The 24,311-nt window shown below is 40.8% G+C and overlaps 1 protein-coding gene across 2 annotated transcripts in view; it reads right to left on the minus strand.

Annotated features, from left to right (window-relative positions):
• Positions 1–24,311, minus strand: part of LOC134356643 (inter-alpha-trypsin inhibitor heavy chain H3-like) — a 133,599-nt gene that overhangs the window by 4,591 nt on the left and 104,697 nt on the right. For both annotated transcript variants that reach the window (XM_063067616.1, XM_063067615.1), the window contains 4 exons: positions 19,327–19,440; positions 14,706–14,907; positions 9,571–9,743; positions 8,204–8,315 (listed from right to left, as the gene is read on the minus strand). In XM_063067616.1, the coding sequence (XP_062923686.1) occupies positions 8,204–8,315; positions 9,571–9,743; positions 14,706–14,907; positions 19,327–19,440 (601 nt within the window). The remainder of the gene's footprint in view (positions 1–8,203; positions 8,316–9,570; positions 9,744–14,705; positions 14,908–19,326; positions 19,441–24,311) is intronic.

A 24,311-nucleotide genomic window follows, 5' to 3' on the forward strand; every position in this document is an offset into this window, starting at 1 on the left:
AAACCAAACCTGCTGATGCTTATGTGAGAATGCTGCCCTAGGACTACAGTTCAACACTCAACACCATAATTCCATCCAGGCTCGACAAGAAGCTCAGAGACTTTGGCCTTCACCCTGCTGGATCCTGGACTTCCTGTCAGATCACCAGCAAGTGGGAAGAGTGGGCTCCCTCGCCTCTACCCCTCTAACCTTCAACACAGGTGCCCCTCAGGGCTGTGTCCTAAGCCCCCTCCTTTAGTCCCTGTATACCCATGACAGTGTCACCACCCTCAGCTCTAATCTGCTAATTAAATTTGTTGACAATACTCCATGAATTGGCCTAATCTCAAATAATAACGAGGCAGCCTACAGAGAAGAAGTCATCACCCTGACACAGTGGTGTCAAGAAACAACCTCTCCCTCAATGTCGAGAAAACAAAGGAGCTGGTTGTAGACTACAGGAGGAATGGAGACAGGCTAACACTATTGACATCAATGGATCTGGGGTTGAGAGGGTGAACAGCTTTAAGTTCTTCAGCATAAACATCACCGAGGATCTCATGTGGTCTGTACATATCAGCTTTGGAAAAAGCACAATAGCGCCTCTTTCATCTCAGACAGTTGAAGAGGTTGGTACGGGCCCCCAAATCCTAAGAACTTTTTATAGGGACACAATTGAGAGCATTTTGACTGGCTGCATCACTGCCTGGTATGGGAACTGTACTTCTCTCAATTACAGGACTTTGCAGAGAGTGGTGCGGACAGCCCAGTGCATCTGGAGATGTAATCTTCCCACTGTTCAGGACAGTTACAAAGGCAGGTGTATTAAAAGGGCCCGAAGGATCATTGGGGACCCGAGTCACCCCAAACACAAACTGTTCCAGCTGCTACCATCCGGGAAACGGTACAACAGTGTTAAAGCTCTGGGACTGCTTCTTCCACCAGGTCATCAGACTGCTTAATTCATGCTGATACAATTGTATTTCTATGTTATATTGACTGTCCTGTTATACATGCTATTTATTACAAACTACTATAAATTGCACATTGCATATTTAGACAGAGATGTAACGTAAAGATTTTTATTCCTCATGTATGTGAAGGATGTAAGTATTAAAGTCTATTCAGTTCAATTCAATATTCCAGTAGATTGTTGTTAGTCTAATAAACTTTCTTTGAACTTCTGTTAACATATTTACATACTTTCTTAATAAAGAAACCAAAATTGTACACAAAACCCAGGTGTGATCTTACCAACACCCAATGTAACTGAAGGACAGCTTCCACTTTTGTATTAAATTCCCTCAGTAATATGGTTTATGTGGATGTGCACAATTAAGTATTTGAGCCCAAACAGGGACTTGATCTGTACTCAGTAATGCAATATCCACAGGAGGGCTGGCTGCCTATGACCACTAGGTTTTAAAATATTAGACCATAAGACATAGGAGCAGAATTAGGCCATTTGGCCCATTGAATTTGTTCTGTTATTTTATCATTGCTGATTTATTATCACTCTCGGCCCCATCTCCTGCTTTCACCCTGTAACCTTTGACACCATTCAACAACCCCATCTCCTGCTTTCACCCCATAACCTTTGACACCAATCAGCAACACACTTAATAATTTCAGACTAAATGCTGATGAAATTGCCAACTATTTTCGCCATTTTGCTTTTATTTTAGACTTTTCAGCAACTGTAACTATTCATCAATTCATATTGTTCCTGTCTTTTCGAAAGTTCTCTGATGACGCTAGTGTTATCTCCAACCTATCATCTTCGTTTTATATAACTTTTTATATGGGAATTCATCATATGCTTTTTCAAAAACTAGATGTACTGCAGCAAATCATTTCTCCTTAACCTCCCCGCTAGATCTATACTCAGAAAATTAATTTTCTGACATGACTTTCCTTTCATAAAAGCTTATTTCTGAATTATTATTCTTTAAACACCTTTTTCCTTTATCGCTAATGATGGATACCATCATTTTTCATACTGTAGCTCTTCCTGTGTCTGTATTTTTAGCAAATATTTTACCTTTGTAATATCCTTTGACTAGAATTGAAAATACACTTGGACTAAGATGTTAACTGTCCTGTGCTGTCACCAGTGGGATCATCAGTTGATCTGCCACCTGTCTTCAGGAGTTTCGGCCCGCTTATGATCAAGACTCCCTCGAGGTGGTGGGCCAGCAGTGCTAAAGCACCACCTCCCACTGGTGAGCTTAAAAACTTGGCATCTGCCTCTATCAGAGTTGTTGGTCACTTCCATCCAACAGATAGTCTGCTCTTCAGGTGTCTATACAACTACTGAAGGGTTTGCAAGATATGTATACACTGTCTGACTATCTGCCCCTCTGGACATACTTGGTCCACACCCATGCTGATCCTTTCTCTGCTGCCTCAGCTACAGCCCTGCTGGTTGACTTGATCTCTCTTCTAGTGAAGCCAAGGTCATGCAGCCACTTCTGGAGAGTGAACGCAATAAACCCACGGCAGCCTACTTCAAATGGATAGCATGAGACCTTCCACCCTCTGTCTCTGCACTCTGATCTTAATTCTGCATACTTGGTTAACTTGCGCTCATGGGCTTCATCGATGTTGTCTTCCCAGAGGACTGTGAGTTCACCAATAACCACTTCTCTACTGGTGTCAGACCATACGATTATATCTGGACACAACGTTGTGAAAGCTATTTGCTCCGGGAAACTGCCTTTCCCGTCCTGGTCAGCCTCGACACACCAATCATTGGCTGAAGAAAGTATGCTTGATCGTGAGCCTGCGCTGTACACTCTTGACTTGGAGCCTTCTTTCACAAATGATACGCGATGTTCTGTGCAGCATGGGGCATGAGATAAGTTGTGCTGCAGTACTCTCTGCTCAACCGCTTCTGTCACAACTTTGAGAACGTTGTTATGTCTCCAAGTGTACATGCTGCTGGAAAGATTGACTCTGCATGCACTCAAAATATGTTGAAGTGTTCCCTTCTCACCACAAGCAGCACACCTGTCTGTCTTACCTTCATACCAGGTGCTGAGGTTGGCAGGTGTTGGGAGCAGATCGTACGCTGCTCTGCATAGAAAAGAAATGCGGAGCGGTTCCATCTGCCACAGAACATTCCAAGATAGGTGTCGTTGTTCAACACTTTCCCACCAGGTCCAAGCCCCTTGTTTGGTCAGGCCAGCTGTTTCAGCTAACCTCTTCTCTTCTTCTACCTCTCGTATTTCTTGTGTTACAAGCTCACGGCACTCCATACCTGTAGAAGATGACCACCACTTGTGGGTTGTCCATCCAAGTCCCTGGCGGCCTAGCTGGATAGACCCAACCGTCTCCTTGTGCTTCAATCTAGACTCTGCCTCATCAACTGCTACACGGGCTGACCACTTCCTGTATGATCTCACATCCGGCTGGGTGTTCTTGATGACAGGGTCTTTTGAGTCTCAAAGCATCAAGAATGATCTTACCTTGGCTACCTTGACCTCCTCAACAAGGGATTGCACTGGGATGGTAAGCTTTGTCTGGCTACTGTGGATTGCAACATTGGTGAGGCTGCTCGGTACCCCAAGCCACTTCTTCACATACTTCACATTCCGTTCCATTGCCTCAACATGGGACACTGCCACTTCATAGACAGTTAGTGACCACATTATCCGTGGCATCAGTCCGTACTGCAAGCACAACTTCAACTTGCCAGGCAAGCCACACTTGTCAACAGACATCAGACCCCTACTGATCTGTTCTCCTGTCTCTTGAACCCTCTTGGTGTCTCTCAGCTCCTCTGTGTAACATCGCCCGAGACTCTTAACTGGTTGGTCCTGAATGGATGGAATCTCCTCTCCACAAAGGGTGAAATGAAAGTCAGCCAGCTTTCCTCTCCTCAGAACAAGGCTCCTTGACTTCTTGGTCTTGAACTTCATTCTTCCCCAATCCATTAGCTTCTCGAGTCTAGATAGTACATTTTCCACTGCCTCCGTGCTAGGACCCAAAAGGGTGAGATTGTCCATGAACGCTCATATTGGTGGTAACTCCCCTCCGCCATCAAGTGTGACACCTGGTCCCACTGATTCTGCAGCCCTCCCAATGACCTCCATGGCTAACACAAAAAGGATGGGTGAAATCGCACATCCCATTGGGATTCCAACATCCAAGCTCTGCCACCTAGTTGTAAACTGCTGAGTGGAAAACCTCATCCGGAAATCATAGTACTGCATAACAAAGTTCCCCACCTTAGCAGGAATCCATAAGAATTCCATCGCAAACTCAATCAGGACATGGGGAACAGAACCATACACATTTGCAAGATCAAGCCAAACTACAGCCAGATTTCTTCTCAACCTTTTTGACTCCTGGATGGTATGCCATATCACACTAGAATGTTCAAGGCATCCCGGGAAGCCTGGTATTCCTGCCTTCTGCACAGATGTATTTACCAATCCATTCTCCATCATAAATGAAGATATTCTTTCTGCCAGAATGCCAAACATAATCTTCCCCTCTACATTCAGCAGTGAATCTACTAACTTTTCTTGCAATTTCACTCCCACACATTTGATACCCTTGTGGTTAATCAAGCTTTTAGTTTCTGATATAAGCTCCCCTGTTTTGTCTGATCCTCTTTTCTATGAACCTTTTCATTCAAGGATAGATCTGGTCCTAGGGTTGAGGTTCTGAACTGGAAGAAGGCCAAATTTGAAGAAATGAGAAAGGATCTAAAAAGCGTGGATTGGGACAGGTTGTTCTCTGGCAAAGATGTGATTGGTAGGTGGGAAGCCTTCAAAGGGGAAAATTTGAGAGTGCAGAGTTTGTATGTTCCTGTCAGGATTAAAGGCAAATTGAATAGGAATAAGGAACCTTGGTTCTCAAGGGATATTACAACTCTGATAAAGAAGAAGAGGGAGTTGTATGAAATGTATAGGAAACAGGGGGTGAATCAGGTGCTTGAGGAGTATAAGAAGTGCAAGAAAATGCTTAAGAAAGAAATCAGGAGGGCAAAAAGAAGACATGAGGTTGCCTTGGCAGTCAAAGTGAAGGATAATCCAAAGAGCTTTTACAAGTATATTAAGAGCAAAAGAATCGTAAGGGATAAAATTGGTCCTCTTGAAGATCAGAGTGGTCGGCTTTGTGCGGAACCAAAGGAAGTGGTGGAGATCTTAAATAGGTTTTTTGCGTGTGTATTTACTAAGGAAGCTGGCATGAAATCTATGGAATTGAGGGAATCAAGTAGTGAGACCATGGAAACTGTACAGATTGAAAAGGAGGAGGTGCTTGCTGTCTTGAGGAAAATTAAAGTGGATAAATCCCTGGGACCTGACAGGGTGTTCCCTCGGACCTTGAAGGAGACTAGTGTTGAAATTGCAGGGGCCCTGGCAGAAATATTTAAAATGTCGCTGTCTATGGGTGAAGTGCCGGAGGATTGGAGAGTGGCTCATGTTGTTCCGTTGTTTAAAAAAAGATTGAAAAGTAATCCGGGAAATTATAGGCCGGTGAGTTTAACGTCAGTAGTAGGTAATTTATTGGAGGGAGTACTAAGAGACAGAATCTACAAGCATTTGGATAGACAGGGGCTTATTAGGGAGAGTCAACATGGCTTTGTGCGTGGTAGGTCATGTTTGACCAATCTCTTGGAGTTTTTCGAGGAGGTTACCAGGAAAGTGGATGAAGGGAAGGCAGTGGATATTGTCTACATGGACTTCAGTAAGGCCTTTGACAAGGTCCCGCATGGGAGGTTAGTTAGGAAAATTCAGTCGCTAGGTATACATGGAGAGGTGGTAAACTGGATTAGACATTGGCTCGATGGAAGAAGCCAGAGAGTGGTGGTAGAGAATTGCTTCTCCGAGTGGAGGCCTGTGACTAGTGGTGTGCCACAGGGATCAGTGCTGGGTCCATTGTTATTTGTCATCTATATCAATGATCTGGATGATAATGTGGTAAATTGGATCAGCAAGTTTGCTGATGATACAAAGATTGGAGGTGTAGTAGACAGTGAGGAAGGTTTTCAGAGCCTGCAGAGGGACTTGGACCAGCTGGAAAAATGGGCTGAAAAATGGCAGATGGAGTTTAATACTAACAAGTGTGAGGTATTGCACGTTGGAAGGACAAACCAACGTACAACATACAGGGTTAATGGTAAGGCACTGAGGAGTGCAGTGGAACAGAGGGATCTGGGAATACAGATACAAAATTCCCTAAAAAGTGTTGTCACAGGTAGATAGAGTCGTAAAGAGAGCTTTTGGTACATTGGCCTTTATTAATCAAAGTATTGAGTATAAGAGCTGGAATGTTATGATGAGGTTGTATAAGGCACTGGTGTATTGTGTTCAGTTTTGGTCACCAAATTACAGGAAGGATATAAATAAGGTTGAAAGGGTACAGAGAAGGTTTACAAGGATGTTGCCGGGACTTGAGAAACTCAGTTACAGAGAAAGGTTGAATAGGTTAGGACTTTATTCCCTGGAGCGTAGAAGAATGAGGGGAGATTTGATAGAGGTATATAAAATTATGATGGGTATAGATAGAGTGAATGCAAGCAGGCTTTTTCCACTGAGGCAAGGGGAGAAAAGAACCAGAGGACATGGGTTAAGGGATATGGTCTGTGTGCAGGTCAGTGGGACTAGGCAGAAAATGGTTCGGCACAGCCAAGAAGGGCCAAAGGTCCTGTTTCTGTGCTGTAGTTTCTATGGTTCTATGGTTCTAAATTGGTCGGAACTGATTCAATGGAGAAGAATTCTCTTCCTTCGGGATGTATACTCCTTCAGCCTCACTCCATGACAAAGGAACAACACCTTGTCTCCACACCACCTTTAACAATCTCCACAAGTATTTCCTCAGCTCTTCACACTTCTTGAACACCTTATACAGCACTCTATTAGGTCCTGGCACTGAGCCTGACCTTGTCTTTCTGATGAACTGTTCGACTTCTGCCAATTTGGGTTCTGACAGATCGAACTTCACTCCTGGCTCGGTAGGCTTCACAAGCCCTGAAATGTCAAGCAAAGGGGCCTCCCGCCGTTCGTTAGAGTAAGTGCTTGCCAGGTGATCCTCAAGTTCTTGTTGAGAGATATAAAGCTGCCCGCTCTTACTTTGTTCAAACAGTTTCTTTGTAAACTTGTGGGGGTTCTCAAAGAACGATTTTCTTGCCTTCTCTCTCTTCTTTCTCTTTTTATGTTGTGACTCTGCACGATGGAGTGATGCTACCTTTTTTCAAAAATGCTGTCAGAGATCAGCAAGCCCTGGCTTGTCACCCTCACTTGCTACCTTCCGCCTCTGTCTCAATGATCTAAGCTCTCTCCTCAACCTACTGATCTCCTTCTGGCGCCTGCTTGGTTGCTGTGTAGGCTTTGCTTTCTTCAACTCAACCAAATCCAAACCTGTACTTTCCAACATCGTAAATCATATCGCCCATCACTTCCAACTTTCTCTTTGATGTTCCCCTGAGAGTGTTCTCCAACATCATACTGATATCCTCATCAAATACACGCCAAGCCTTCTCATCTGCCATTGCTGGCCACTTGACCTTCCTCTTCTTCTCTACCTCCTTGTCACCGCCATCATGCGAAGAATCTACCTGGGTACTGTGATCTGAAACGTGACCTGGGTTATCTCTCGTCTGACCTGGAGTATGATGACTCTCTCCAGAGCGAATCGCTGTGGCTTGTGAATCGGTGGTTGAAAAGACCACATCATCTGTGCTTGGTGAAGTAATCTCATCTTCATCCACTGGGATGGAGTAGCACCTCAACTTTGCTTGGTGGATTCGTAAACCTTTAATGCTGAAACATGCTCTCCCACACCAACACACTGGACACTCAGTGCCTCTTATCCTAGCTCTTGGTCGTAGTCGTTCCCTGTAATTAACTGTATCCGTCCGATTGGGTCCATCATTCTCTCTCCCTCTCGAAGGACCCCGAGGGTATGTTTCTCCATGTAAACATACTATATTTGTAATTCAAATTCCATATGTGTTTACATCATGATGCACCCAAAAGCTCATGCTGGAAGGTTACAATGGCACTCATTCATATACCTCCCATGTAGTGAACTTTTCATTTAAATCAATTTCTGTACCTCATTCAACAACTTCTCAAATCACCAAAATGCATGTATTGTTCATTAGAGAATGCCAATTTTTAAAAAAAGAGTAATTACACCTATACATCCAATCATCATATTATTAGTTATTAAAAAGTATAAATAAAAGTTTACACTATCTTGGATTTAATACCTTGTGACTCTGAGATTGTGACCCTTTACAATCATTGTTGCATCAGATTTGCCTTGTTCTAAGCCAGGGCGAATATTATTGATCTCAGCATTCACGTCATGGTAAAATTGTCCTGCATTAAAATAAAAGGTAAATTCATTTGATTGGAAGGTCAAGAATACAGTATAGCGTACTAAGTGTAGGATTTCTACAGGAATAAGGATGAGATAATTATTCAGCCATCAAGAAAGACCAGTCACCCAGATTTTATGTGAGCTGCTCTTACAAACTTAAGTCCACACAGAGATCATGTGCAGATCTTCCTGAAGATATTGTGACCTTCAGCAGTGAGATCCCATGCTCTATCATGGTCTTCTGCTTTGAAAATCCCTTGGTGTGAGAAGTGGAAGGAGAGGGGTGTGTAAAGCAAGCCTTGGTCAGAAAGTTACTGGAACAAACGCTGACATGCCTGCTTAGACATCAAAAACCTATGAATAATTCCAAATGTTTCTGACATTAGAGACCAATCAAATTTGTGACAAATTTCAGAATTATTAAATACAAAACAAGAATTTTCAAAAAGGAAACATGTAAGTAGATCCAAATAATATAGTGGGTATTTTGTTCCTAACACCTTAGTCACTCAAAGCTATTTTTCACCGCAAAATGAAAAAAGACCAGGCACAGGTTGTTTGATTGAATTCTCCAACTGGAACACTGCATCATTTCTGCATTTATTGCCAAAAGTGCAGTCATATGGCCATGTGTGGGATTTCCAGATTTGTACACACATGCACAGAACTACACACCAGTTGGTATTTACATGTGGGGAATGCAGAATTGTTCATTTTCTCCTCAAATTCTGAATCATTCATAATGAATCATCCAAATAGTTCATAATGGGTGGAAGCTATAAGATTCTTTAGCCAACACTTTGTAATTAAACCAAGATTTTCGCTCGTTTCCCATTGTATGCAATGCTTTACCAGTGGCAGAGGTTTGGTGGCTCTTCATTATAAAATTAATTTGGTAATTGGATAAAGTTTATTTTTGAATACAGTTTAGAATGGGGATTTTCCAAACATAGTGACAGAGTAATTTATTTATTTAAGACCCAGGATTCAAGTATGAGTATTTAGAAATCAAAAATAAGTTTTTAGTTTTCTGACTGTTAAGTGATACCAACCAGACACACGCACTAATTTCTGTGTCACTTTCAATGTAGTATAGAATTTTCTGATCTTAGCATGAACAATCTGCACAGTCATTGATAAATAAATCACCAATGAACATTTGATTAAAAGTAGTTAGATCAACCCACAGTTGTCTAGCTGTTGTACAGTATTTAAATATGAGTAATTGGTTAATTTAGTGACAACTCCACATACCAAGTAATCCATGGGTCATATCTGAGAGACTGTGGCTGCCAAGTGTATAAAATTGCAGAACGTCTCTCTGTCGAGGAAGGTGTTTCCGGCCACGATGCAGTGAAATAACAAATGTTACATTCTCTCCCATTGACAATGTAAGACTTCTTTCTTCCGCAACTGAGATTGAGAAGCTAGGAAATAAATTTAGAAATAATATCATGTAGTGTTTAGATTGGCGTACTGAATGTTGACTATGAACGAGTTCTCAAGCCTGCCCAACTTAGCAATCGATTTTATAGTTATCATTGTATAGTAGATTAATAATGCAGTTAACAGGACACTACTTAATTAGCCTCCGGCAACTTAATTTGATTGGTCCTTGGTTCAAGATGGAATAATTAGGTACCATCCATACACTAGCCTCTCAATGGTTTGGCACGACACAAAGCATCGCTTATCCGTTAATTACATACCGTCCTTCTCCTTGTCCCTCTAGCCCTTTCCTGTATTAGGCTACAGGACTCTCTCCATCCAACCTCTTGAACATTAATGCACTTACTCTTAGTTTCACTGACTCTGTGAAACCTGTCTTCCACCTTCCAGCTTCATCATCATCATCATCATAATAATAATAATAATAATAATATAGTTTTTTGAAGAACTAGGCACTACTTAAGGTGAAGGTCAGAAAAAGGCCGGAGAGTATAACGGACATTGTGTGCAGATGTATGCGGAGAGTGGGAAGATGTTAAAAAAATCAAGCTAGAGAAAATGAAAACAGAAAAGGTATCAACATTACTGTCTTCCCAGTATGGGAGAGATTGGGGTTCAAATTTTGTCGGGGCAATCTGAACCTTATGTAATGAGAGAAAAGGGATGTTATAGTAATTCATGAAAAAAAGTCAAAAAAATGTGCTTTATTTCCTAACATGAAATTATTGAGAGTGACCTCCACTGGTCGCTCCGCTGAAGAGAATGAGTTGCAGCTATGTAAGGTGACACTGAACAACCAAACGACCCAGCCATTAACCACAGCCACCACTTACTCATACCCACACTGCACCAGAATATGTGGAATCCAGATCAACATCTGGAGCCACTTGAGGACCCAGTAACAGACAGTGCCCTAGGAGAACATCACACTTGACTCAAATGATTACACTACTACACTAAATGTATTTATCTTTGAGCAAAATGTACAAAATCTTACCAGTCTTTAATAATAAAAAACACATCAATGCGAGTCACTCTCTTGCCTGTGGGAAGCACAAGGGAGAAGTCTTTCTGTCTGTATTAACATCCTTTAGAGTAACACGATGTGAGTCAGTCATGGTTCTCCTGATACATTCTGATGTTTCAGTTGGTTATAAGGTAACAACTATTTCAAAAGATGATTATAGTATAATCAATATACTAACTGCTACCTAAAGGCAATATGTTGAGATTCCAGTTTGAAACCAGAGTCTTTTGGGATTGCTTTTATGGAAGGGGATGGTTAACTTTACAGTTTTATGTAATTTTGATTTCATTTAAAATGGTGAACACAGGCTACTTGCCTGGAGGTTTGATGGTTGGTTTTAATCGAGTGGTTTGAATGTGCAATAGGGCTGTGCAATCTACACTATCCACCAGACGGAGCTTGGAAAGGACAATTGAAATTTCTGCATCAAATCTTCTGACCCAATGGTAGCTGTAAGTTCCAATGCAATGTTTAAATGATTACAAACAAGGGAATTCCAACCTGTTCTTTTAGTTTACTTCTTGAGCGCACTCCGACTGGAACATCAAATTATAGGAGTTAGAATCTGAGAAGGAAAACTACTCCAAACACTGTTTGATTGCAAATCATTTTTCATCTTTTATTAAAAGGCTTGTATTCTTTAATACAACATGGATAAAGACCCTTTGGCCCAACAAGTCCATGCTGATGATGGTGCCCACACAACTACTCGCAATTTTCTATTTTTGGCCCATGTTCCTTTAAGCCCCACCCCTCCATGTACCTATCCAAATACTCCTTAAATGATAATATTGTACCTATCCCAAATACTCCTTAAATGATAATATTGTACCTATCCAAATACTCCTTAAATGATAATATTGTACCTATCCAAATACTCCTTAAATGATAATATTGTACCTATCCCAAATACTCCTTAAATGATAATATTGTACCTATCCCAAATACTCCTTAAATGATAATATTGTACCTATCCAAATACTCCTTAAATGATAATATTGTACCTATCCCAAATACTCCTTAAATGATAATATTGTACCTATCCAAATACTCCTTAAATGATAATATTGTACCTATCCAAATACTCCTTAAATGATAATATTGTACCTATCCAAATACTCCTTAAATGATAATATTGTACCTATCCAAATACTCCTTAAATGATAATATTGTACCTATCCAAATACTCCTTAAATGATAATATTGTACCTATCCCAAATACTCCTTAAATGATAATATTGTACCTATCCAAATACTTCCTTTGACAGCTCATTCCATATACTTACTGCACTCAGCATGAAAAGGTTACCTCTCAGGTCTCTTTTAACTCTCCCCTCTGATCTAAATCAATGCCACCTAGTCTTGGAGTCCCCTATCCTGCAAAAAGGCCCGTTACCATCCATCTTATCAATGCATCTCATAATTTTGGACATTTCTATATATGGTCACCCCCTATTCTCCTATATTCCTGGCCAACCTCTCCCTTTAACTTAGACCCTCTAGTGCCAGCAAAATCCTTGTATGTCGTTTCTACATTCTTTCCAGTTTAACCTCATTCTTCCTATAAAAGGACGGAAAAACTGTGCATGGTACTCAAAGTGCAGCTCACCACGGACTTATACATCTGCCACATAATGTCCAACTCCTATTCTCAGTGCCTTGATGAAGACTAGTGTGATAAATACCTTTTTCACCACTTTGTATACCTCGAACAAGTTGCCTCTCATCATCTTTCACTCCAAAGAGGAAAGCTCTATCTTGCTCAACCTATGTTCATAAAAAATACTCTCTAATCCAGGCAGCGTGCTGGTAAATCTCCTCTGCACCCTCTGCACCTTCTGCAACATCCTTCCTATAATGGGCTGACTGCGGCCAAACACAATATCCCGAGTGTGGTCTAACCATGGGCTTACAGAGCTTCGACATTATCTTGGGATCTTGAACACAATCCTCTGACAAATCAGAATTGGGCTTAATATTACTGGCATATGTCATGAAATCTGTTTTTATGTGGCAGAAGGACATTACAATGCATAATAATAAAAACTGTAAATTACAGTAAGAAGTATATATATTAAAAAAGTTAAATGAAGTAAGTAGTGCAAAAAGAGAAAAAGATTAGTAAGGTAGTGTTCATGGGTTCAATGTCCATTCACAAATCTGATGGCAGAAGCGAAAAAGCAACTCCTGAATTGTTGAGTGTGCACCTTCAGGCTGCTGTCCCTCCTCCTTAGTGATAACAATGAGAAGAGCCCATGTCCTGGGTGACGGGGGTCCTTAATGATGGATGCCATCTTTTTGCGGCATTGCTGCTTGAAGATGCCTTAGCTGTAGATTGAAATTCTTAATCTTTTTAAAGTCTTCAAATGAGTCAATTGATCCTGACCTCCTAAACCAAATGTATGCTTCCTCCTTTGCCTTGACCACAGTCTCAATATCTCTCCTCAGCCAAGGTTCCCTCAATTTACCAGGATTACCTACTTTGCTATTTACATTCTCATGGCAGGCCATCATTCCCTACTTCCTTGGATGGAGTTGCATATTTCAACCACCTCTTTTTGTCATCCCCAGGATAGCTGTGAGTTGAATTCTGTCTCACTGTCCCAGTCGCAAATGTCTGTTTTACTCTGTTTATCCTGTAAGTTATCTGTAATATTTGTAAGTTGTATTATTCCATCTCTTATTTTCTATGTCACCGATGTCTATTCCTTCCACTTTGATTATTCTTTGAAAGTTATCAAAATTTGAATCAGACACTTTGTATTATCTAGTCGCTATTCCAATTCCAATTTGTCTTACTATTAGGCTCATTTAGATTTCTTGTAAAAGATACTCTGTAACCATAGAACTTCATAGTAACAAAATGAGCCTAAAAATGAGGCCATCCCTAGGTTATCATCGCCAGACTTGAAGGCACACCCATAAGTAAACTGGCTTCCATAATATTATTGAATTCAAAAGTCTGACATATGTTTATATGTCCATTCATTTAGTGGCAGAACTCTCTCCTTCCACTATTCATAATTATTCTTCCTTCTCAGTCTTTAATGTATTTGGTGCCATTCATTACAATACTGAGGAAGATTAGTTACCACATATGAAGATTTTTGTGTATTTTCTGACTAGTGGACAAAAATGGACTTATGAAGGTCCATATAACAGAATCTATTCATTATCCAGGAATAACCTGCCTTTCCATGAGATGTGCCAGGTACAGGTTAAAGCTCATGAGCTAGACTTGGCAAGGTCTTGAACCATGCATGGCTCATCGTTAAGTGGTGGGCAGGCCAATAGATGTTGTAGAGTCTGCTTCGCAGCAGTTCCAGGCTTCAGGTATTTTAACATGTTGCCTCTGGAATAATCACTTGGATCCGAAGTGGTTTAGATAAGATATGATAAGGCATTATCAAAAAAGTTATTTTACAAATTGCCTTGAGGTTTTATTTTAATTACTTTCAGATCAGATTAAGCTCACTTCAGTGGTTTCATTGTTGTGGATGCCCATTTATATTTGTTAGTGTACATATGCAGTTGTTCGACTATGAATGTTTGTATTGATTTCTTAGTTCTTATTGTAATCTTGTGTTGGATTTTCTTTCTACACATGTTTGTGATAATATGATTCAAACATTATAAAGATAAAACCAAAACCAATATCTATGAAAGGAACTAGTTTTACAGACTGCGTTTAATTTGTAAATTAAAATTTACCAAGGTTACTGAAGGGTCTTAGTTGGCAATCTATTCATCTCCATAGATGCTGCTTGACCAGCTGAGTTCCTCCAGCATTTTGAGCATGTTAGTTTGTAAAGCATTTTGTGAAGATATAATTAATCAGACTGTAGCTATTTTTATGCTTGTGCAGCCATTAATTGTTTCTTGAAATTCATGTGAAATATTGTTTAAAACACACCTCTGACTTATAAAAGATGCTGTTGTCGACCATGGGAAAATCATCTTGCCTTCTCCATGTAAGACTGTAATCTCTTGAGTCGATACTTCAACTTTTAGATCTGTCTTGTTGTTCACTAGTCCAAACTTTCCAAAATATGTGTTTATTTTCTTGTTCTTTTCTATTGTCTTTTCTCCTATCAGCTGGCCGTTTACCATGAACCCTCCATGTAAAATGAAGAACACATTAATTACTATCTGTCAGTTGTTTCAATGACAGCTTACCTCCTTCCCTGTCCCTTTTCAAACATTTTTAAAAATCCAGGAGAATCCAGCAGCTATTCCTGTCCTCGTGACTGTCAAGTCAATGTAATGGGCACAGTTCTATATACGCTCTAAGTTCAAAGTTCAAAGTACAAATTCATTATCAAAGTACATATATGTCACCGTATACAACCCTGAGATTCATTTTCTTGTGGGTATACTCAATAAATCTATACTAGAATAATAATCATAATAGAATCAATGAAAGGCTGTGCCAATTTGGGCATTCAAACAGTGTGCAAATACAAGAAGAAAGAAATAATAATAAAAAATAAATAAGAAATAAAATCAAAATCATTAGATAAAGAGTTCCTAACAGTGAGTCCATAGGCTGTGGGAATATTTCAATTATGGGACAAGTGAGGTTGAGTGAAGTTATTCCCTTTGATTCAGGAGCCTGATGGTTGAGGAGTAATAACTGTTCCTGAACCTGGTGATGTGAGTGCGGAGGCTCCTGAACCTTTATCCTGATGGCAGCAGCGAGAAGAGAACATCTCCTGGGTGGCGGGGGTCCCTGATGATGGATAATACTTTCCTGTGACAATGCTTTGTGTAGATGTGGGGAGAGCTTTACCCGTGATGGACTGGGCTGTATCCACTACTCTCTAGGATTTCCGTTCAAGGGTGTTAGTGTTCCCATACCAGGCTGTCATGCAGCCAGTCAGTGTACTCTCCTCCACACATCTATAGAAGTTCATTACCCTTGTTCTGGATACTACGTACATTAAAATAGACAAATTCCTACTCATCCAACTGAGTGCCTTTATGTTCCACTGCCTATCCTTCCTCACAGTCTCTCTACACATTGCACCAGCCATTACATCAACGGCTCCATCCTTTCACCCATTTCCCTGGTTTGCATTACTCTACTAACTAGCTTAACTCCTCCCCAGCAGCTCCAGAAAACCTGGCTGCAAGGATATTGGTTGCCCTCGAGTCCAGGTGTCATCCACTTCTTTTGTGCAGGTCATACCTTCCCCAGAAGAGATCCCAACGATTCACAAATCTGAAACCCTGTCCCCTGCACCAGTTCTTCAGCCACACGTTCACCTGCCATATGATCCTATTCTTACCCTCACTGGTGCATAGCACAAACAAGCAGCAATCCAGAGACTATCACCCTTGAGGTGCTGCTTCTCAGCGTCCTCCCTAGCTCCCTATATTCTCTCTTCAGGACCTTATTCCTTTTCCTATCTATGTTGTCGGTCCCTACAGTATGTCCACCATGACTTCTGGCTGTTCACCCTCCCGCCCTTAAGAATGCTGTGGAGCTGACCTGAGATGTCTCTGAACCTGGAAGCTGAGAGGCAACGTGCCATCTGGGAGTCTCTTTCACATCCACAGGACTTGCTGTATTTCCCAGAACTACTGAATCTCCTATTACCACCTCTCTCCTCTTCTCCCGCTTCTCTTCAGAGCCACAGAGCCAGACATTGTGCCAGAGATCTCGTCACTGCAGCACCACAATAGTATCCAAGGTGGTATATGTGTTACTGAGGGGAATGTCTATAGGGGTACACTGCACTGTCTGCCTTATCCCATTCCCTCCCCTGACAGTCACCTAGCTACCTGCTTCCTGTAACTTAGGTATGACTTGTAAACACAAAATAATCTGCAGATGCTGTAAAAGATCAAAGCTTCAAAGCTACAACACTTCACTTGTGAGTCTGTTGGGGTCATCTATTGCATCCGGTGCTCCCGGTGCGGCCTCCTCTACATCGGTGAAACCCAACACAGATTGGGGGACCGCTTCGTCGAGCACCTCCGCTCCGTCCGCCACAACAGACAGGATCTTCCGGTAGCCACCCACTTCAACTCTGCTTCCCATTCCCATTCAGATATGTCCATACATGGCCTCCTCTACTGTCGTGATGAGGCTAAACTCAGGTTGGAGGAGCAACACCTCATATACCGTCTAGGTAGTCTCCAGCCCTTTGGTATGAACATAGAATTCTCCAACTTCCTGTAATTCCCTCCCCCTCTCTTCCTCTATCCCTATTTCACTCTGCCCCTCCCCCAGCTCCCTCATGGTTCCACCTCCTTCTTCTACCACCCATTGTTTTCAGGGCTATGATGTCAATGCTTCCCCTCCCTGCCCTTTGTCTTTCAAATTACTGGTCTTTCAACTGAAGCTACAAGCATTCTTCAAATCCTTCCCCATCTTTCATTCTTCAGTCCTGACGAAGGGTTCTGGCCCAAAATGTCGACTCATCATTTCTAACTGATGCTGCCCGACCTGCTGAGTTCATGCAATGTACTGAAAGTGTTACTTAGGTATGAGTGCTCTTGTCTATGAACTGCTTATTCACCCATATCAGGTAGGCCCTCCACCCCCAGCTCCATTTCCCTAACACACTCTGTAAAGAGCTACACCCAGGTGCACTTCTTGCACATGTAGCAGTCAGGGAGTTTCCCAGATCTTCCACATCTTGCATGAGGAGCACATCACTTCCCTGCGGATCCATTTTCGATACTCTAGCTAGACATTAACAAAGAAAGAAATAGAAACTTGAAAGAAACCTCACCCTAGCCTCCACCTTTTCTTGCCAGAGCCTCTTGAGCCAAAGCCTCTGTTCCATACTCTAACTATTCCACTCAGTGGTTGCCCTGCTAAAACCTAGCTTCTTTTCATTGGCCCTTGTCAAGTGCCTAATAACCCAAGTGATCTCACGCTCTGCAGAAAGACCGGGCAGGCCCCGATCGCTTTTTAAATCTGGCGCTTACTCCAATCTGATGCTTAATCTGAAACCTGTTCTTGCTTTTTCCTGTTACTACCTTGAAGTAATGATGTAATGTATGTATGGCTGGCATGCAAAACGAAGTTTTTCACTCTACCTCAATGCATTTGACAATAATAAACCACTTTACTAACTTCCAGTTAGTCCCATTCCCCTATTTCCCTGCAGTCTGCTCTCTTTCACATGACCTGGTTCAACTGTGAAAAATCAGTTCCATATCTATTTGCTTTTAGTTTTATAAAGCACAGATGATGGATGAGGACTGAGCAGTGGATATTATATACGTGGACTTTGGTAGAGCTTTTGGCAAGGTCCCTTGTGGAAGGGTGCTCCAGAGGACTGAGGCACGTAATGAAGACTTAGTGGATTGGATTCAACATTGGCTTGGCCAAAGAAGACAGAGAGTGATGGTGGAGAAGTTCTATTCTGACTGCAGACCTGTAGCCAGTGGTGTTACATAAGGATTAGTGGTGGGTTCCTTTTGTTTGTGATATACTTGACAGATTCGTGTGAAAATGTAGGTGAACTGATTAGTAAATCTGCAGATGATACAAAAATTGGTGGAGCCATGGAAAGGGATAAAGGTTGCCATAGGATTCAGCAGGTTATGGACCAATTGGAGATATGGGCAGAGAAATGCAGAAGTTAAATCTGGACAAGTGTGAGGTACTGCACTTTTGGAGGTCAAATATAAGAGGAAAGTACTTAGTAAATGTCAGGAGCATTAACATACAGAAGAATCTTGGAGTGCAAGTCCATAATTTCTTGAAAGTGGCAAAACAAGTAGAAGTGGTGGTAAAGAAGGCATACAAAATGCTTGTGTTCATCATTTGGGGTGTTTGCTATAAAAGTTGGGAAGTCATGTTGCAGCTGTTCGCCACATTTGAAGCTTTGGTGAAGGTGTGGTAGAGGTTGACCAGGAGATGCCTCAATTAGGAAATATTAATCATAAGAAGAGGCTAGTCAGATTTGGGTTATTTTATCTGGAGCATTGGAGACTGAGGGGAATGGGGTGTGACCTGATAGAAGTATATAAAAATGATGAGAGGTACAGGTAGGGTTGATAGTCAGAGTCTTATTCCCAGGGTGGAAATATCAAATTCTGCAGGGAATAACTTAATGGTGAGAGGGGGAAGACTAAAGGAGAAAAACTATTATGTTATCTTAAGACAGTGAGTAGTTGGTGCTTGGAACATTCTGCCAAGGGACGTGGTGGAAGTAGGTGTGATTGTGATGTTTAGGAAGCATTTGGACAGATACATGAAAAGGCAGGGGAGGGAGGATCATAGCCTATGCAGACAGGTGTACTGCTTAAACTGGCAACCTAGTCAGGACTGACATTGTGGGCCAGAAGAGCTGTTTCTATGTTCCACTGATGGTAGTTTTTGTTAGCTTCCTTTTACTCCTTTTAGTCCTTTCACACTTTTTTGTCAGATCTTTTCTCAGCCAGGGACATGTTGTATAGCCATGAACATCCAGAAAGGTCAGCCTTAAGAATACAAGTTGCATTTCTGAATGGTGACAAGCCGCAAACTACTTATCTTTCCTAGTGACTGTACAAGGTGTAACACAAAGGCCTACCTGTATATGGATCAGCGAGCAGATTTAGGATAGCACCTGGTTTCCCATCAATGTTGAAACAAACAGCATCTTTATGATTATTGACTGTTGTGATGAAATGAAGCTCACTGTCAACTTAGAAAAAAAAATCAAAGTTTTAGAAGAGTGAAATTTCAGCCATTGACATGATAATTTCAAATTTTCCTAGAGATGAATTTCTTCCACTACTTTTGACATTAAGGAGGAAATCAAAGTGTGATAAGCAATTCTAGGAATCAAAACATTTAGAATAATTCTATCATTAAAAAGACATTTTAACAGCAGAATTATATGTCGTTTCTCTCCTTAATAAAACCATATTTTTTTTAAATATTGAATTTCATGTTCAATATGTAACCCAGTTAATAATTTTGTGAGGTTAACCATAGGTTTTTGTTCAGAAAGTATAACACACAAAGTCTTTCGAAGCAATGGATCATTCAAAAACTATGTAATAAGGGATGTGTTGTTGGTGTATTAGGAAGGAAACTGAAAGAGATAAATGTTATAAGATAGCAGCATATCAAAGTCTCTTGTTTTGTAGCTATTTTTCTCATCAGTTTGTTTTCAGATGTTATCTCTCAGTAAGTGATGACTCTACTATTGTCTATGTGAAATATCTGTTCCAGTAACACTTACTTACAGTGATCAAAAATGATTAATTTCTCCTTCCTTAATGTAATAGATGAAAACAATTAGAGCATCGTGGATGTGGCTACCATAAAAAGACACATGCATGCTCTGCCAATATGTATGCTGGAATGGATTGGTGCAGAAAGTCGGATGTATGTATAAGTGGATAATTTTAGGGTGTTGGGGATCTGTGAGGTACCACAGAGGAATGTGCTGAATGCCCATATTTTCAAAATCTATATCAACACAGTTCAAATGTTATACATGAAAGAATGAAAAGCACAAAATGAGAGCTGGCTCTGTCATTTCTGAGAAGACAGGGAAAGGCTTCAGGGGAAATAGATAAGTGGATTGGTAAGGAGATGGTAGATGGAATATTATATTGAAAAATGTGATGTCATCTATGTAATGCTGTACTTTTTTCTATAGATACTGCCTGACCTGCTGAGCTCCTCCAGCATTTTGTGTGTGCTTCTCTAACAATTGACTCTCCTCTCCTCAACTGATCAATGGGTTGTCTCCAGATGACATCAGGCGCAATCTCCACTGTGTAGGAGGGTGGTCCATTTCTGTCCTTCATCTTTCCGACTAACCACTTCTGATCATCTCTGTAGCCCTTCACCGGGACTGCTTGTCCAGGAGTGACACATTTGAACCTCCTCAATTTGTCTCAGCTGTTTTTCCTACATATTCCTTCTGAGATTGGGTTTGAGGAGATCCAAGCGTGAGTGCAGAGGACACCCAGGAACCGCATAGCTGGTGAGTTGTTGGTTGTGTGTGTGCTGCATTCTGATATGCAAAGAGGAAATTGGTGAGTTTCTGGTTCAATGTCAGTGTAGTGTTTCTGCTGACCTCGCTCGCATTGCCTTCTTTAAACTCTGGAAAAACCTTTCCATCAAGTCATTTGTAGCTGGGTGGTACGGTGCAAATGTAATATGTCTTATTCCATTCATTTTCAGGAATGACTGAAACTTCTGTAACAAACTGTGGCCCATTGTCACTGACTATGTGTTCTGGAATACTGGTGCTTGAGAAGAGGCTTCTCAACACATCAACAGTGTGCAAGGCTGTAGTGGAAGATACTGTATTAGGAAGATGTCTGGCCACTTGTAGCTGCATCCACAACTACCAAGAAATTTATGCCCATGAATGGTCAGGCAAAACTGACATGAGTCCTCTGCCAGGGCAAGGCAGGCTATTTCCAGAGGTGAAGAGGTGCCACTCTTGGCATCTTCTGGATGTGTTGGCACCCTGAACAGAGCATGGCAAGCTGTTCATCTTGCATATCTATTCCAGACAAAGCTTTCAGCCAGTGCTTCCATTCTAACTGGCATGTAGCTCCTCCAACACTTCAGCTCTCAGTTCGGATTGTACAACAACTCTCACTCCCCACCTAAAGCAGTACCTGTCAAAGGTGGCCAAGTTCAACCAGTGCTGGTAAAATGGTGGAACTGGAATTTCTGCTGCACATTCCATTCACTTTAGGTTGCCATGTAGACATGAGACAGTGTGGGATCTTTGGATAACCTCTGCCATCATAGGGAGACTTTTGATTTGCATTAGGGGTGAAGAGTGTCATCTTTTATATTTTTTTCTGGTATTTCCTTTTCCAAGGCTAAATGGGCAATCCCTCAGCATTTCCATGATTAGTCATCCTCTTGAATTTGATTTTGTCATTGTGTCCTCCAAGAAAGAGAACCCATCTCTACATTTGTGCTGCTGTTGTTAGTGGAACAGCCTTCTATAGACTGAAAATGGACACTAATGGTTGGTGATCAGTAATGAGGGTAAACTCTCTCCCATTTAAATACTTGTTGAATCATTTTACATCCCAAACCTGTCTCAGGCTTCTCTGTCAATTTATGCATAATTTTTCTCTGCGGCGGCAAGGGAACATGATGCAAAGTACATAGGGCATTCACTTCCATCACTCACAACTGCTGCTATATATACCATAAGGTGAGGCATCACAGTCGGGCTTCACTGGATGATGTGGATCATAATGTATGAGGACAGTGTCCGACGTCACCATTCCCTTTGTCTATTGGAAAGCCACCTCACACTGCTTTGTCCATTGGTATTTCTCCCCGGTCTGTAGTAATGAGTTCAAGGGATAGAGCACAGTAGCCAGGTTTGGCAGGAACCTGTTATAGTACTTGACAGATCATAATAAAAAGCACAACTATGACACGTCCTTTGGCCTTGGGGCATCCAACACTACTTAAATTTTCTCAGCACACTTGTGTAAATCTTGTGCATCAATGGTGTGACCACAGTAGGTGATGCATCGTTTAAAAAATTCAGACTTGTTGCGTCATGCTCTGAACCCGCAATTTTATAATCTTTTTAACACTGTCTTGAGATTTTAAAGACGTTCCTAGTCATCCTCACCAGTAACAATAATGTCTCTGTGCGCCTGGGCAGCCTTTCAGCGCCTGGTCTATGCTTTCTGCCAGAGGGCAGGTACAGGTACTACCCAAAAATAAGCCTTTTGTAGGGATAAAGCCCTTTGTAAGTGTTTATGGTGAGAAGCACTTCAGACTCTTCTTCCATCTCCATCTGTAGATAGGCCTCAGTAACTTCCATTTTGCTGAAATGTTTCCCTCCAGAAAGGAGTTTGCAAAGATATCCTCTATCCAGGGCAGACTTATTTTCCATATACCTTAAAAATCATTTATTTTCATTACTGGGTTGATGGTGACACAGACCCATTCTTCTTGGCTACTAGGACCACTGGTGTTGGCCATGGGCTTCACTCAACCTTGGAAAGAATCCCTCAGCCTCCAAGCAATCTGGCGCACCGGCTACTTTATCATGAATGGTATAAGGAACTGGATGCGCTTTATAAAACTTGGGTATGGCATTTTCATTTAACACTATTTTACCCTTATATGTTTTGTGTTTTCCAATGCCTTCCTTGAACACTGCTGTGGCATCACCCAACATTTTTCTTAATCAGACAGGATTTATTAAAAATCGTTATTCACATTTTAATGTTAGGAGGTTAATGAACATTGTGTGTGTTATTTCGCTTGACGCCGAGAAGGCATTTGACAGACTTGAATGGGAATATTTATTTAATATACTTGAGAAATTTAATTTTAGCCCAAAATTTATATCTTGGATTAAATTGATATATCATACACCTTTGGCTTCTGTATTTATCAATAATCAGAGATCCCCCTTTTTTTTTAGGCTTTTTCAAGGTACTAGACAGGGCTGTCCTTTAAACCCTTTACTATTTGATATTACCCTGGAGCCCTTGGCAATCGCTCTTTGTGATTCACCCGATATATTTAGCATTACTCGTGGGAATGGGATGCATAAAGTATCACTATATGCAGATAACTTGTTACTATATATCTCTAACCCAGAGGAATCCATCCCTGCAGTAATAACACTACTTGCTCAGTTTAGCAGTTTTCTGGTTATAAATTGAATCTTAATAAGAGTGCGCTTTTCCCAATAAGTATGCAAGTTCCAACCTATAGACAATCACCATTTAGATTGGTTACTGATTATTTTATTTATTTGGGTGTTAAAATTACTAAGAAGCACAAGGATCTATTTAAAGTTAATTTTCTACCCTTAATTGATCATGTTAAACAACTGTTTTCTGAATGGTCCCCATTGTCCTTATCTTTTATTGGTCGAATTAATGCTATTAAGATGATTATTTTACCTAAATTTCTGTATCTATTTCAGGCGGTATCAATTTTCATCCCTAAATCTTTTTTTGATATTATTGATTCAAAAATGTCTTCATATATATGGTAGAATAGAAATCCCAGGTTAAGTAAGAAATATTTACAGAAATCAAAAAAGGAAGGCAGTTTGGCTTTGCCGAATCTTAGATTTTATTATTGGGCAAGTAATATTTGATATTTAATGTTTTGGATACAAGAGTTGGATGAAACTCAATGTCCACAATGGATGAACCTCGAGCGGGAGTCTGTACAGGGGTTTTCATTGGCTTCTATTCTAGGAGCTGTGCTTCCCTTTGCACTTACTAAATTAAATAAACAAATGATAAATCCAATAATTAAACATACAATACGAATATGGTTTCGATTTCATAAATATTTTGGATTGAATAAATTTATCCTCTCAAGTTCTAATTTTTTCTTTCAACCATCTAGAATTGATCAAGCTTTTCTTTTATGGAAAACAAAGGGAATAACATGTTTTTGTGATTTATTCATGGATGATTGTTTTATGTCCTTTGAACAGCTGTCTAATAAATATAACTTGCCTAGATCACACTCTTTCAGATATTTACAGATTAGGAACTTCTTGAATGTTATTTTACTTACCTTTCCGATATCACATCAAAT

The sequence above is a fragment of the Mobula hypostoma genome, chromosome 15 (genome assembly GCF_963921235.1).
Source record: "Mobula hypostoma chromosome 15, sMobHyp1.1, whole genome shotgun sequence".
NCBI classification, from domain to species: domain Eukaryota; kingdom Metazoa; phylum Chordata; class Chondrichthyes; order Myliobatiformes; family Myliobatidae; genus Mobula; species Mobula hypostoma.